This window comes from Drosophila eugracilis, unplaced genomic scaffold (genome assembly GCF_018153835.1).
Source record: "Drosophila eugracilis isolate 14026-0451.02 unplaced genomic scaffold, ASM1815383v1 contig_2163, whole genome shotgun sequence".
In the NCBI taxonomy this organism is placed as follows: domain Eukaryota; kingdom Metazoa; phylum Arthropoda; class Insecta; order Diptera; family Drosophilidae; genus Drosophila; species Drosophila eugracilis.
The window spans coordinates 314409-327102 of record NW_024573048.1 but is presented as its reverse complement, the minus strand read 5'-3'; the positions used below and the strand labels follow the sequence as shown (position 1 = coordinate 327102).

The 12694-nt window shown below is 40.5% G+C and overlaps 1 protein-coding gene across 8 annotated transcripts in view; it reads left to right on the top strand.

The window, feature by feature from the left end:
- The window catches only part of LOC108103420 (MAGUK p55 subfamily member 5-A), a 60386-nt gene that overhangs the window by 34711 nt on the left and 12981 nt on the right, over positions 1–12694 (top strand). For 2 of the 8 annotated variants that reach the window (XM_017208877.2, XM_017208879.2), the window contains 3 exons: positions 10155–10384; positions 10457–10548; positions 11202–12476. In XM_017208877.2, the coding sequence (XP_017064366.1) occupies positions 10155–10384; positions 10457–10548; positions 11202–12476 (1597 nt within the window). Of the gene's footprint in view, positions 1–2148; positions 2372–3015; positions 3182–10154; positions 10385–10456; positions 10549–11201; positions 12477–12694 lie in introns of those variants that run through there. The other 6 variants (XM_017208881.2, XM_017208884.2, XM_017208883.2 and 3 more) reach the window with 5 other exon arrangements.

Here is a 12694-nt window from a genome sequence, read left to right as displayed (position 1 = left end):
TCTATATCTTGCCTGTTACCTGTTGTCCCTTTGCTCTCTCCACAACATTCGCTCTTCATTTTCCTCCTTCAGCTCCTCCTCCTACCAGTCTTCGTTCGTCATTAGCCTGTGCCTTTTTGTCGGATCGCCAGGCAGCGAAAGAGCAACGAAAACAAACGAAACTTGAGCCAAAAGGGGGGACGACGTAAAAACGGAATGGTGGGCTGTAATCATTCAAAAATGCAACGAAAAAGTTCGGCATTTGAGGTTCTTAAATAGCGTTTGTTTTCTTATGAATTTTTTTTATTTAATTTTCCTTAGGTATAAATAGTAAGAGTAGTATATTACACACTTAGGTATTTTATATATACATTTTATATTCTGAAATCAATTAAAAGGTAATTAAAGTCTTTAAATTCTTTTGGGACTGCCTTAGAAAGGTTTCGATGCCATCGGAAGGATGTAATATTATCGTACTTCCGGATTAAGAAGCACATGAAGATGCTTGGCATACACGTGATATGGTTATCTCAGATCAATTAATCAAGACAATCTGCAATCGATTATCTTGCCTTTTTCCCTGTGTAGTCTTAATTGGCCCAGTCACTTTTAATTGCTGACCCAGTAGCAAGTGGCGAGTGCCTCTCAAACGGAAATTAAATAATTATCGCTTAACGGCAAAAGGAAATTAAGCGGACTGTGTCTGTGGCAATCAATGTGGTCAGCAATCGAACGGTTGACATAAAATTGGTTTTGAATACAATTCTAGTTGACAACCATCAGAATATAAAAAATAAACACGTTTTCAAAAGTTTTCCTATTTAACTGACACAATATATGGCTTAAATATACTATTCTAATAAAAGGAATCCAACGTCCTTTCCAAATGACCTTTATTAACTCAAATCTGCGGTAAGTAAAGAAAAACAAACAGGAAGAATCAGATCGGGGGTTGATGAATTATAAGAATTTTACGTTGTTATTATTTCGGTTAATAGTGGATAGTTTTCTACCTGTACACTCCCCCAAGTTGTTATTTCGACTTTTCCATTTTTCTTCTGGCACTGTTAGTAGCTCGCTGTCTTATTCTCTTGGATGTTCCTGACTCATTCTCGGGAGTGCTACATTCTCACCTGAGGCCTCAGCTTCGATTTCCATCCCAATCTTGGGGCAAGGCTCTCAATTCTTCTGAGAAATGGAGAGAATCAGGCAAACATATACATACCTCACCGTTGAGTCACGTACCCACATACAAGCACCACTTTTTTTTTGTGGCACAATGGGCTTAACAATGTGTGCACGCATGTGTGTGCAGAAAGAGTACAAGTACGGGATATTTTTGTACCTCTTGTACCTGCTCTATAACTCGTCTTCCTCTTCTTCTCCGTCTTCTGTAGGGTTCATTTTAAAGGAACGAAAAAAGGGAGTGCCGACTATATGATCTTTCTGAACAATCCCTTTAAACCATGAAGGTTGTGAAATGTCAGGAGTTTTGGTTACATTTTTTGGATTAATTCACAAGAACAGATTCTTTTTACTGTACATATCTTCATTTAAATTAATCCAGGCGTAGTAAAATTATTTAAATTATTTATTTACATTTATTCAGTATATACATTTTATACAACAAAACCGATTCTAAAATAAGCATTATAATATTACATTATTTGACAAAAGCTTATGAATAAGAAGAGGTAAAAAAAGACCCAAAAGATAATTAAAAAGCGTTTAATTAAAATTAATCTTATTTTAAACTCAATATTTTAAATATAAAAATATTATGTTCCTGTATTGGCTAAAATGAAAATGACTATTACTTAAAATTATGATCTATATCATTGACATGATATCATAATTCTATGTGTAGGGTATCTATATTCGCATTCGCCTTAAATTTGGCGGCCTTTCGCATTTGCTATTCCTATTCCTGTTCGCCTCTTTCGCCTGTTTGCACACTTGAATATTTTGCTATTGTTTGCTCCCCTCTCAGCTATGCATACACACACTAGGGTACATAAGTATGCCTAGCATATATGCACATACGTGTATGCAGCTACACACATACATATCCTGGGGCGATTGAGCGCGCTGCACTTGCGCTGCTTGAAAACATAAAAACTGGACGACAGGTAGGCTCTCTTACCACTCGCGCTCTCTCCTCCATACAAACAGTCACGCTCTCTGCCTCTCCCGCTCTTCCTCTCGCTCTATTGCGCTCTCTTATTTTTTTCAAGCAGCGCTGCCAGCTATTTTCCGCTTCAGTTTCAGCTCGGCTTTCTGGTTTTTTCATTCTATGCCCTGACTTTGTTCGTATCGCGAGGTAAAACGCGTGTGTGTAGCAGCTAAAGTGCAACAGAAAAACAACAGCAAAAAATCAAAAACAACAACACAAGTGCGGCCAATGTTTTAAATACGAATAATACAACAGCAATATACCGTTGGCTTAGCTGCACGATCGATTTGTAACAACATCAGCAACAACAACAACAGAAGCAAGAACATGAGAAGAATAGTGTTTCTAACTCATTAAATTGCAATTAAAAGCGACAAGAAGAAGAAGAGGCAGCAGCAAAACAAACAGTTAGACAATGTTGCCAGATCGTTTACATACCTACCATTTTATTTACCTTTTTTATCTGGCTGCAAAGTGAAAGAAAAGTGGCAAAAACTATTTTGTGTATGCGTGTGTGCTTTTTGGACATGCAACATGCAACTTGGTCAATTTTATTGTTGTTGTTGCTGTTGCTAGTTGCAGACACCTTTCGAAAGTGTTAAACGAAACGAAAGAAGCAGACAAAGTGCAATAGTGAGAGGAATACAGTAGATATCGGTTTAAATCTATAAAATATAATTTTGAAAAACTATTGAAAATCTGCGATGAATATACGGACTCTCTTAACCAATATTTGCTGTACGTCGTTGTTGTTGTGTGTTTTTTTTTTTTTGTTTGTTGCCATGGCGCAGGCGCACCACCATGTCTTATTTCAAGTTTTGTTTTAATTAAATCCACTTTTTTTGTATTTTGTGCGTGTGAAGGCAGAAGAAATGTGTAAAGGCAAAGGATAAATCAACAAAAAGGCAATATTAAGAAACCAAAAAAAGTTATAAAGGAAAGTGGGCGAAGAAAAGGGGAAATATACAGAAAGAAAGAGAGAGAGACAGAGATTGAACGGATTACAGATATGCGCATCCTAAAGCAATGGTGAGTGTTTTCTTTGTTTTCCCCATTGTTGAAAGGGGAAAACCCTTGAACCGTACCATCCCCCTCCCAAAAAATCCAGAAACCCTTTATCATCTCTCTCCCATTCAGGTATTCAAACTGACATCAGTCGTTTTTGTTGTTCTTAACAATCAACACTTCCATAAAAACTCTCCATTGTTTTAAGGTGGAAAAACAAAATTAGACATACACAGAAAACTTGAATCAGTCACTGTCTTGAGAATAAAATATTCAAATAATAATGTAAAATCTCCCAGCTTATTAGATCTTCTATAAATTTAAAGAATTCATGTGCAGATATTCAAAAATTGTACATTTTAAACTAAGAAAGATTAAAAATTATATTTCTGTGTCTTAACTAGATATCAATTATACATATATCCGTATACATTACTGTCCCGCAGTGTTGTATCTTATAGATACATTTCGTATGCAAAGCACGAGGGGCGAAACCAAATATTTCGTGATCTACGCCGCCGCAACTGAAGTGCAGTCATACATAATTCACCCCGCTTAAAGACCGCATTCCAATAGTTCCGATATTATAATGCCATAATTATGTAAACGCTTTCGTTTGTGCGGGGAAAAAGCAATTTTCTGGACGAGTCTCCGCGGCAAATAGTTTCTCACCTTGTCTGTGGGCTTTTGCCCGGGAAAAGGGATTCAGAAATTGAGGCAGCCCACAAAACCTTACCGCTCTATCCCCTCACCCTTTCGCGCCGTTCCTGAGGGGAAAAACTCTCCAAGGAGCGGACGTGGAAAGTCTTGGCATACCGAGGTGGTTTTCAGATTGGATGGGGCAAGGAACAGAATGTTGACGAGAAACCACAACGAAAATGCGCAAAATTGCTAGAACAATAATTTGAGCAATAATTTACAAGGTAAATTGCAACTGAAGGCAAGAGAGATGGGCTGGAAATTGGAAATGAAAATGGTTAAGCTAAGGGAAATAAATTGACTTGGGAGAAATAGTGGAAAGGAAATGTTCAATTACCATAGATAATCCTCATTCAAGGATTAACGAGCTATGCAAATACGATGGGATATAGTAGTTATATATAGTTTAATGCTTTAATATTTTAATAAACTTAGTAAAATCCATTGAAAAATACAGACAATATACAAATTAAGAGCACAAAGACTTTAGATTGAATAATACATTTGTGCTTTGCCAAGCAAATGGAATTTTTTGGAAATCATACGAATCAATCTAGAGTGCCTTTAGTTTTTCTGAGGAACAAAACAATTCAGAATGACGTCAAGCTGAAATCCAGCCTGGATTTTAAGCCCACCCACACGGCTGGCTAAAATGCAAAAAGCCCCCCCTAGTCACCTGTATGCAATCAGGACTCTCACCCCTTTTTTCAAATAGACGCAATCAGGACTTTTACCTTACCGCTCACCTCATCTCCCCATTTTCCCCATCTTTCGGAATTTCTCTGGCTTCTCTCGAGGGGAAGCCTTTTGGGGAAAATGAGGACGAAGGCACGAAGGCACGAAGGCATGGTTAGTTGGGATTTCAATGCACAAGTGCAGCCCACAATCAATTAAGTTTCATTTCAATTTGCCAAATGGCGAAATGAGTTCGACTGAACTTTAATTGAACGCCCACATTAGCCACGCCTCTCGCCACCCGCCACTCACCGCTTACCGCACTCGGAAAATTCGAAATGAAATTTCTGCCGGATGGGTAGCGCAAAAAGGGTGTATACCTATGTATATACCTATATAAATATATTGCATTCACATTTCGCCTCCCCCTTTTCGGGAGAAAAGAGCTTTTCACCTTGACTGCCTTTGTGTTTAGGTTTTAATTAATTCTTAAGAAATTTCCCAACCTGACCACTATTTGCTTATGAATTTCACTCGGGCATTTCCAGGAAAACTTTTTTGTTTTGTTTTTGTTCAGGAAGGCAGAAGAAGGAGGAGGTGAAAGGTACGGATGGAGAAAATTGGAGTGGCGAATAGAGTGTGCAATTGAGCGGCATCGATGATGCGATTGCGATTTCGATTGCAAATTTCCCAAGAGTTGAGTTGACACAGAGAGAAATATGTAAAGTTTAGTAGTATAAATATTTTCATAATTAATATTTGAATTGTAATTTTGACAATGTAAATCTATTAAAGAGTTTCTATAGACTTTCAATATAAATATTCAATTTAAAAAATATCAGTTTGCCAATTTCTTATAAAAAATAAAATAAAAATTGTTAATTTTGTGTGCCATAACTATTGGTTATGGCATTACTTTGGCTTTTGGTTTGCTCGGCAATTAAACCTGCTCCAATTGCTATTTCTTGCTTTCATTCCCATGTGGCTGCCTTGGCAATGAATAATTCAAATGGAATTCCAACTCCAGCTTCAGTTTCAGGTTCAAATTAATAGCTTCTGGTTGGTATAGCCAAGTTTTCTTCGACGCTTCTGCTTATCCAACACTTTTCCTAGGAGGCACTTTGCACACAACCGCAATCCATTACAATCTCTCAGTTTGAGTTGCATTTCCAGTTTTCAGTTTTCCGTTTTCAGTTCCGAGTTCTGAGTTCTGAGTTGTGCATTAAATTGAGTTCTGCGTCTGACCAGGGTCACACCCACAAATTCTGGTCGAATTGAGGATGTTCTACCTGGAAGGGAGGGGAATGGTGAACAGTAAATGGTGAATGGTAAATGGGGGATTGTGATCTGAAAACTCGAAGCAACTGGGTGATAGTGACTCATGGCTGCCAACTTCCGCCAGCAAATAAGCCTCTTCCGGTCGGTCCCGCACGCCTGTAATTCCCAACTCCGGATTCATAATTCCCGATTCCCAATTCTCAGTCTACACCTGTTCCATCCACTTGTTGCATGCCCTCAAGCATAAACCCTCCCAAAAAATCGTTCAGTAGATCGGAACATAGGGGATATCTCCATCCACCTGTTGCTATATATATTTTGTATCGCTCGAAATGCAATTGCGGTTAAAGCAATAGCATCAGAAAATGTTATTAATAAATATTTAATATCATAAAAAGGTATATCTTAAATAGTTTTGCTAACATTTCGGATTTTTCATTGACAAAAGCACTGCATTACATACATTGTTTTGATTTCATTGACCTGCATTTCCACATTGACCTTACAAAATGCATTCATATACAATAAAGTTTTGTAATATTTTATGCAGACCTAAACAAAAGCAAATTTAGGTAAAATGCTACGAACTTTTTATGCCACTCTCTTGCATAAGAGATAAAGTTAAAATAAAGTGGAATACATAAAGTGTAGTAATAAGTTAGCAAGAATAAGAATAAAAGCAAAACTTTAAATCCTCTTTATGTAAAGTAGAAACAGAAAATGTAGCTTGAAATATAACATATGATTATTCCATTTGCTTAATTCTATTCTATTGTCCGCAATTGTTTGTTAACCTCCCCTCTAACCGCCCAACCCCCACACTTTTGTCTCGTGCTCGCTTGCTGGCCGTAAACAATTAACATGTCGCATGTTGCTGTCGTGCAGCAGCAGCAGCAGCAGCAGCAACAACAGCAATGTGTGTCGCTCTTCTGGTCAGTTGCTCATACTCACACCACACAACAATGATAGCGCACACACATTGCCAAATTACATACAAACACACACATATACAGATGCAGATACACCGACGGACAGCTGGAAATGCAAAATACATTTAATGGTTTCCCCCATGTGTTGTTTGCGTTTATCTGTCTCCTTTCATCGCTCTGCCGCTGCCCCGCCTCCTCTTCCGACCGCCTTCCATCGTGGCTAATTGCCATCCTTAACCTGCGGCAACGTGCACTGAGCACAAATCTTTGCTTCTTTGTTTATTTTGTTAATAATGAAAGTAAAGTCATTAAAAACTTAACAGAATATATTCTTATATCTAACTAACTATTAGTTATCAAGTTAGTTTAAGTTAAAGACATAATCTGTATTTTATAAAATGAGTTTAGAAAGTGCAAATAGATCAATGAACTAGAATAATAAATACAGAAGTTAATGATGTTTTTGATGACACACCTAGATACTAACTGCACATTCTCAAAACTAACACATAAATCCCCAATTACGGTTGTGTATTTTAGTAATTCTAGAATCTACATAATAAATATTACAACGACAGGATTAAGTTGATGTCAAGGGGGAGGGCGGAGAATGTTTAAAATATTTTTGCGATTGACAAAAGGACATGGCTGTGCCGCAAAATACCATTGCCTTGTCATCGATGTATGAATCGTTGCGGGCTAACGTTGTCCACTTTGACAGTTCGGTTGGCTCCTTTCACTGGACACCACCCACTTTCTCCCTCCGGGTTATTGATGATCCCAGTGACCATCGAGGGGGATGGGTCGGGAAAATGGGGGAATATTTGTGGGTATCTCGCATTGTTCTGCTTGTTATGACACAGATACAGATACAGATATAGATGCAGATACGAATGGGTATTGGGGTTTGAGGATTGGGGATTGGGGATCTGGCATTGGGCGTTGGGGAATGCGAAAACCGATGCGGTCATTATATGGGGCACGTCAGGGTGACAATCAGATGCATGACAGATAGCTGCCGGCTTTAGATGCTGCTAATTGCTGGCAAAATAGGAATATGACAGCCAGCAAGCCGATTGTTATGCCACTCATTCTGCCATCTCGCTTGTTTCGTTTAGGCCAACAGTTGTGGTATATAAATAAATGCACAATAATTGAATTAATCTAGCGTTTAGATGGGAGATTGCATGGATAGATAGCTATATACCTATAAAAACAAATCCATTTCTTTAGTTCTTATAATATGGTTAGTTGGAAATGGTGCAATTGGTCATAGCTACTAATGAGACTTCTGGCAAAGATACCTCATTAAAAGCAATCTGATGTAGAGGAAGAGCTCTGGTTTTATATTAAAGCTAGAACTCATCTATCGCTAATTTGTGCGTCACTAATCGAACATCTGCCAAAGGGAAGGAAACTTGAGAAGAAGAAAGATCTCCTCCACAGGTCGACAGATTGATGAGGGGGATAAAAATAGGAATGGACTGACCAACTGACCAGCTGTTGCTGTGTTACTGAGATGTTGCCGCTGAGATGTTGCTGCTGTAGATGCAATGCTGTTTCCCTTGCTCTTACTAGACGAACTGGCCTTGGTGTGTTCTTGATGTCAGAGCCAAAGGCATTTTAATTCGTTTATGGTGCGCTTTTTCCTGCGCCTCACTTTTCCTACTCCGCCAAGTCTTTTCTTCTTTATCGTCTTCTTCTGTTCGACTCATTTGCACTGCCCGTTAACTTGACTCCAATCCCGCCGTCAATAGTGCCGCCTACCGCCTGCCGTCCGCCTTCCATTTAGAGGAGCTCCTCCAGCTGGTTCTCCTACCATTTTCTGGTCGTCTGCTGTTACGCAAATTGAATTGTCTCGCCCGTTGCCTCGTGTTTGATTCACATTCTCTTCATCGCCATCGCCATCTCTCCATCTCATCTTTCTATTCTTGGCCGTAAGGGAGCCGTCTTGGCCATCTTGTCGTTGTTGCATTCTCCAGAAATCGTTTTTTAATGCCTGGCTCACACAGCCGTTGTATAGCAGGCCCTTTATATGAGAAAAGTGCTGAATTCCGCTAGTAAAATGAGTTGGAAATGTTGGAAATGAAGGAAGTGAAGATCTAGAATGTACACGGAAAAACTGCATACCATTGTTAAATCAATTATATGTTTTGATATAATACGTGCTTAAACGATAGTAACTGCCCAACCTTGCAGGGCCACTAAATCATCATTAAAAACCAAATTTCGTTAATATAAACCATTTAGTTTGCGTAAAGTTTTTTGTTAAATTCCTGTGACTTTTAATTAATGCTTTGAAAAGTGGCTTGTATACCCTCTGATCTGAAAATCCCCAAAGTAGTATTTTTTCTCCATAAAAATCTGTGGGTGGGTCACGTATTGGAGCTGCTGTTGACGTTCATCATTACCCAAAAGGACCCAAGGACCAAGGATTCAGGGAGGGGAAATATGGATGTAGATGGAGACGGAGATGGGGTTACCACTGCACTCCGAACGTCGTTGCCAGGCTGCGGCTGAAATTGCTTTTGTCGCATCAGCGCCTGAAGAAGGGCGATAAAGCGATTGGGTGGGTTTGTTGATGGTTGGGAAGGGGAGGAGAGGTCGGTTTTGACGGCACTGAAAGGTAGTGCATACTTCTAGGCTGGTCCGGCATAAAATCCACTTTGAGCTTTTTGCAATTAGCCAGCCGACTTGGCCCACCTCCGCATCCCCCACATCCATACTTTTACACCTCCACCTAAGCCCATAATCCAAAAGCCGAACAAATTAAGGCGCAAATTGCCTTCAAACCAGTCATTTCCCCTGCCACCTTGCATAATGAAAGAGCGACGCAAAAGTGCAAAGTTATAACAAAGTTTTTGGGTAGCGTTCCAGTTTCAAGTTGCCTATACCTAATCCATAACCCTCTTTACCTCTCCTCATTCTTGTCCCTCTCCTCCTCCACCTAAAAAGTCTCTTTGTGCGGCTAACTTTTTGAAATAATAAAAGAGGCTGTCCGCCCTATCCGATTCCCGACCAGTGGCTGCCAAACTGCGCCCTTAATCTGGGACAAAATTTGAAGAAAAAGGTGGATGCCATCGACAGAAGCTGCCAATTTGCATTGAAATAGTGCACCAACTACAAGTTTCTTTATGTTTTCAACTTGAGAAGAGCCACCATGTTAATTTGAGTATTTATCAATGAATATTTATATGATTTTTAAAAGTTTAAAAACTTGACAAGATAAGATAACAAAATACGTAGATCAACTGCAGTTGAGTTAAAGTATTTACTTGATTTCCTAACCAGTAACAGGAAAAATCCCTGCCTCTGGCCGGGTATGCACCTGGAATACCTTTACACCGATTTATATCCGGACCTCAACTGACGGAATCTAACTTTTCTTGGTTTTTTTTTTCTTTGCCGATTGACAGGAATCGCCGGCGCTCCGGCTCGAGCATTGTTGTGCTGGACGGCGACGATTTGAAGCCATGTCTGCCGGATGACTACATAAGCGGACAGCATCACCTGAACCACCAGCACCAGTTGCAACTGCAGCAGCAGCTACAGCAGCAACATCCGCAACACTATCGCACGCACTCGGGCGACATCAGGGATATTGACCAGGAAATGCTGACCATGCTGTCCGTGAACCAAGATAACGGTGAGTGTCGTCAGGATGTGCCTTTTCCAATCCGTTGAACTGACCAAAGTTCCGTTCCATGTTCATGTTCAGGTCCACACCGTGAGATGGCCGTCGATTGTCCGGACACGTTCATCGCACGCAACAAGACGCCACCCAGATATCCGCCACCCCGTCCACCGCAGGTAAGCAAGCCAGCGATCCGTATTCTGTACAAAACCCACAACACACACATTAGCCACACGATTTCCGAACCAGAAGAAACCATGAACCAATAATAGCTTATCTCCAATCCATGCAGTATTTCCTGTAATTGTTGTAACCTAGAATTTCTAACCATAGTCGTTAACTTAACATTAGATTCGTGAAAAATCCTTTAACAAAAATAAAAACCAAATCCTACTGTAACTATAAAACCAAAACTCGAAGTATGGCCTCAAGAAATGTCTTAATATACAACCTAAGAAACCTTTTAAAACACCTCCGATCTCTGAATGATGATCTATGCTCAACCTTCAGGCTTTAGAAAACTACAACTAACTCAAACCAACTTTCACTACCAAAAACCCTTTAAACCTTTAAGGAAAACCACCAAGTAATGCTACCAAAAACCATAAAAACTGTAACCGACAATCACTAACCAAAATGCTTGTGAAGTAAACACAAATCCAAGACACAAACCATCTAGAAAATAGTGTAACTAACCAAAAAACCAGACACTCCATTTCACATTCAAATCATTCACACATACATCCATTCTCTTTTCACCAACACCATATGCACCACCACCACCAACACAAATACCACCTCAACCATCACATAACCCACACGCACACAGAAACACAAGAAATGCACCACCACCACCACATCCACCGATACAACCTCAACCAAAATCACAGCTATGACTAACAATGATCATGCTAACAAAATGTTAATTGTTGCATATCATTCTTCACATCAACATGAACAACTACAACTACAACAACAACCATCACCACATCATGAACAACAACACCCATCAAAAACAACAACAACAACAACAACAACAATTGCACTCGATGTGGCCACACAAAATCTGTACAATCAAAAACAACAAAATAAATTGGAACAAATCGAAAACTATGAAAATTGCCTACAATCGGAACTTGAGCAGAAGCAAAATCAGCAGCAACAACTGCAAGTTGCAGCAACAGCAGCAGCAGCACAAATCGCCCAGCAACAGACGCCCAGCCACAAGTTACAGGCAACATTGAGCAGCGATCCCAATGGCAATAGCAGCAATGCCAACGGCACCAATAGCAATACCAACACCGTCGGCAGCAGCAGCAGCAACAACAGCAGCATCACGGACGACTTCCTGTGCGTTGTGGATGGTCTATATCAGCGCAAGGACTCTGCCTCGCCCTCATCGAGTGCCTTCGATGAGGTGATGAGTAAGCATACCTTGGACTCCTTTGGAAGCATCGCCTATCGTCACCTGCACCAGCAACATCAGGCGACGAGCAATGGCAATAGCAACAGCAGCAACAGCAATAGTAATTGCAACAGCAATACCAGCAATAGCAACACAGCTGATTTGAATAAGACGAATACGGTAGCCGGTGTGACTGGTAACAGCAGCAACAGCAACTCGCTGAACAGCAGCAACAGTTCGATGCATACCAGCAGCAGCGGTCACAGCAGCAACATTGCAAGTGCAACATCCACAAGCAGTTCAACGGTGCCGGATGACTTGAGCTTGGCGCCGCCTGGTTACGAGGTGAGCCAGCAGCAACAGCAACATCATCATCAGGTTGATCCCGTAACAATGTTGCTACCGCCGATGGCTAAACATCGGGAGTTGCCCGTGGATGTACCAGACAGCTTTATTGAGATGGTGAAGACACCGCCGCGATATCCACCACCTGCTCACCTTTCTTCTCGCGGATCGCTTTTATCAAACGGCAGCGCCTCCACCGCCCACACAACACTCTCCTCGATGGGCGTTTCGCCTTCGCCTGTTACTTCAACTGCAGCAGTAACAGCAGCAGCAACATCAGCATGTGCAACCGCTGCGGTTGCTGCGGTGGTTTCTGGTGTTGCTGACGGCGATGCGAGGCGGGTGGCCGATGAGGTATACCACATTGCATTTTGTACTTGCTATCTGTCTCAACTTCTCACTGGAGACTCTGAACTCTTCTCTGCTATCACCCTGTCACTCCGTTTCGTTCTTCTCTCATTCTCTCTGAATCTTTTTTAATTTAAGTGTGTTTTCAGTGATGTGTTTTGGCGATTAATTAATTTTAAATGGAAATAACATGAGCCCCATACCGTTGAAAGGCAATTTAAAAC